The sequence below is a fragment of the Triticum dicoccoides genome, chromosome 1A (assembly GCF_002162155.2).
Source record: "Triticum dicoccoides isolate Atlit2015 ecotype Zavitan chromosome 1A, WEW_v2.0, whole genome shotgun sequence".
Taxonomy (NCBI): domain Eukaryota; kingdom Viridiplantae; phylum Streptophyta; class Magnoliopsida; order Poales; family Poaceae; genus Triticum; species Triticum dicoccoides.
The window spans coordinates 119,221,739-119,223,888 of NC_041380.1; the positions used below are offsets into that span (position 1 = coordinate 119,221,739).

The 2,150-nt window shown below is 45.4% G+C and overlaps 1 protein-coding gene across 1 annotated transcript; it reads right to left on the bottom strand.

Annotated features, from left to right (window-relative positions):
• Positions 1–1,030: 1,030 nt before the first annotated feature.
• LOC119270111 lies at positions 1,031–1,859 on the bottom strand. Its single transcript, XM_037552109.1, has one exon. It carries the CDS (start codon positions 1,758–1,760, stop codon positions 1,248–1,250), a length of 513 nt encoding a protein of 170 aa, XP_037408006.1. The 5' UTR covers positions 1,761–1,859; the 3' UTR covers positions 1,031–1,247.
• Positions 1,860–2,150: the final 291 nt, after the last annotated feature.

Genomic DNA, 2,150 nt, shown 5'->3' on the forward strand with positions numbered 1-2,150 from the left:
TCTGAAGTGATTTTGTTGGATTGGCGAACTGGGAGAATATTGCTTTTATTTCTTTTGGAGGTTCCCAGAGTTTCAGTTCTCAGATAAGTAATGAACTTTTCGTTTTCAACAGCATAGCATACTTGCTTGCGCCAATAATCAATAACATTAATCAGGAATATTTTGATGGCATTGGCACCTAAAGTGAAAATTTCTCTAGCAGAGAACAGCCGAAGCATGCACCTCTAGAAATGGAAAATAAAATGCTTTAGCACACATTCTTAAGCAGTTACTTTAAAGTGTAGTAGCATCCTGATATTCACAAATGTTACCTGATATTTATGGAAAAGTTGTAGAAAGTTCACAGGTTGTGATCATTGACATTATGTGTCATTTTCCTTTGCATATTTAAGTAGGTAATTGTTCTCTAGTTGGATGATTATATTGAGGGTACCAATCAGATGCATTTGCTAATGCCTACAATGAGTAGTACTACTGGCACAGAAGGCATGGTTTCAACTTTCAACGGGGAGGCATCAATTACAAAGCTAGAATAAGCACTAAAACCATGGCCCAATAGCTGGCTTTACTTAAAAATGCTGCTTGCTAAGGTGTCTTTTTGTCAACCTCCACATGAAATTTAAGAAAGAACCATCAATCATTCATGGTCTAATGATGTATGTCCCCCACTATTAGTTAGCAAATGATGATTAGAAACTAAGGCATGATGGGAAATTAAGGCTTCGTTTCTAATCTAACCTTCGATATGTATCTTGGTTGTGAGAAGAGACCAAACTTGTGCTTGGCTCCATGGATTATTTGAAGGTAAGCAGTGAGGATTGATTGACATTACCACTAGTTTGACCTTTAAAGGATGAACAGATTGAAACTCCATACACACAAGTTGTGGCATTGTTTTTTCTTTCCTTTTATTTTCTTGAGAAAAAAAGAAGCACATGCCCATTTTCATATGTTATCCTCCTCCTTGAGCCAATCAAACACTCATCCACAAAAAACGGAGGATAGAACGGAACAACAATAATAGTTGGAGGAGAAAAAAGGGCAGTAGTTAGAACAAGAATTCAGAACCTTCCCTCTCCATGTCCATCATATATATGAAGGAAGGGAAAAACATTACATGGATGTACACTTACAAAAAGGGCCACAAGGAAGCATACACATTAACCATGCGCACAAGAGAGAAAAATGACAATCATGCCAAAGAAAAAGGAAAAGAAAGAACAAAAATTAACTAGGTAGTGAACTAGTCAAGTGCCCTCCACGATGCACTCGAGGTGTGGCCTCCACACGGCGGTCCGGCCACCGGTGCTCACTCGCCGCCGGTGCAGCGACCTCTTCTCGGACCGCACGTCACGGCCACTGCCGTGATCTGACGACGGCTTGCTCTTAACGTGGCTGCGCGTCTTGCCGCCGTGGCCAGGGTTTGCCGTCCTTGACGGCGCGACGGCAGCGGCGCCTTGCGAGCCAGCGGTGGAGCTGGTCTTCTTCTTCCTCTCAGCCGGCACCGAGGACGCCGGGATGAGGAAGTATATCTGGCCGCGCTCCAGCTCGGACTCCGGGGAGACGATGAGTATCCTCCGCACGACGCCCTGCGAGCACGGCTTGCTCAGCACGTGGTTCGGGTTGGCAGAGAGGATCTCGCCGGCGGCGACCGGCCGGCCGTACTCCTCGACGCGGCCACTGAGGTGGACGATCCTGATCAGGTCCAGCGCGCCGCAGGGGAGCACGCAAGCCAGGCAGCACCTCAAGCTATTGCCCATTGTATGATACTATGAATCTTTCTCTCTGCTTGGAGGTCGAGGATGTCTCTCGCTTGCAAGTCCTTTTCCTTTCCCTCCCTTGGCATCGTGGGGTGACCAATGCTTATATAGTGGCCTTCCTTCATATGTCCAAGGTAGCATACAATTTATTTTGTCATGGTCTTTGCGTTGCTTCACTGGAGGGCAAAAGAGGAAATGAAAATTGGGGAAGAAAGATGATGTGCATGGTTTGGTGTGGAAGTGTATAGTTTAGGGGCAAGGGGGTATCAAAAGATGGTCTCATGTGGATGCTATTTTAACCTTATCTAAAGTACCAATCAAAGGACAGAGGCAGTAGAACACTACTAGAACTACATCCCCCATGCACGTTCAGTGGAATTTATGGGGGCA

What these genes read in the sequence shown, in the direction of transcription:
- LOC119270111 (XM_037552109.1), bottom strand. Translation starts at nt 1,760, where the DNA reads ATGGGCAATAGCTTGAGGTGCTGCCTGGCTTGCGTGCTCCCCTGCGGC.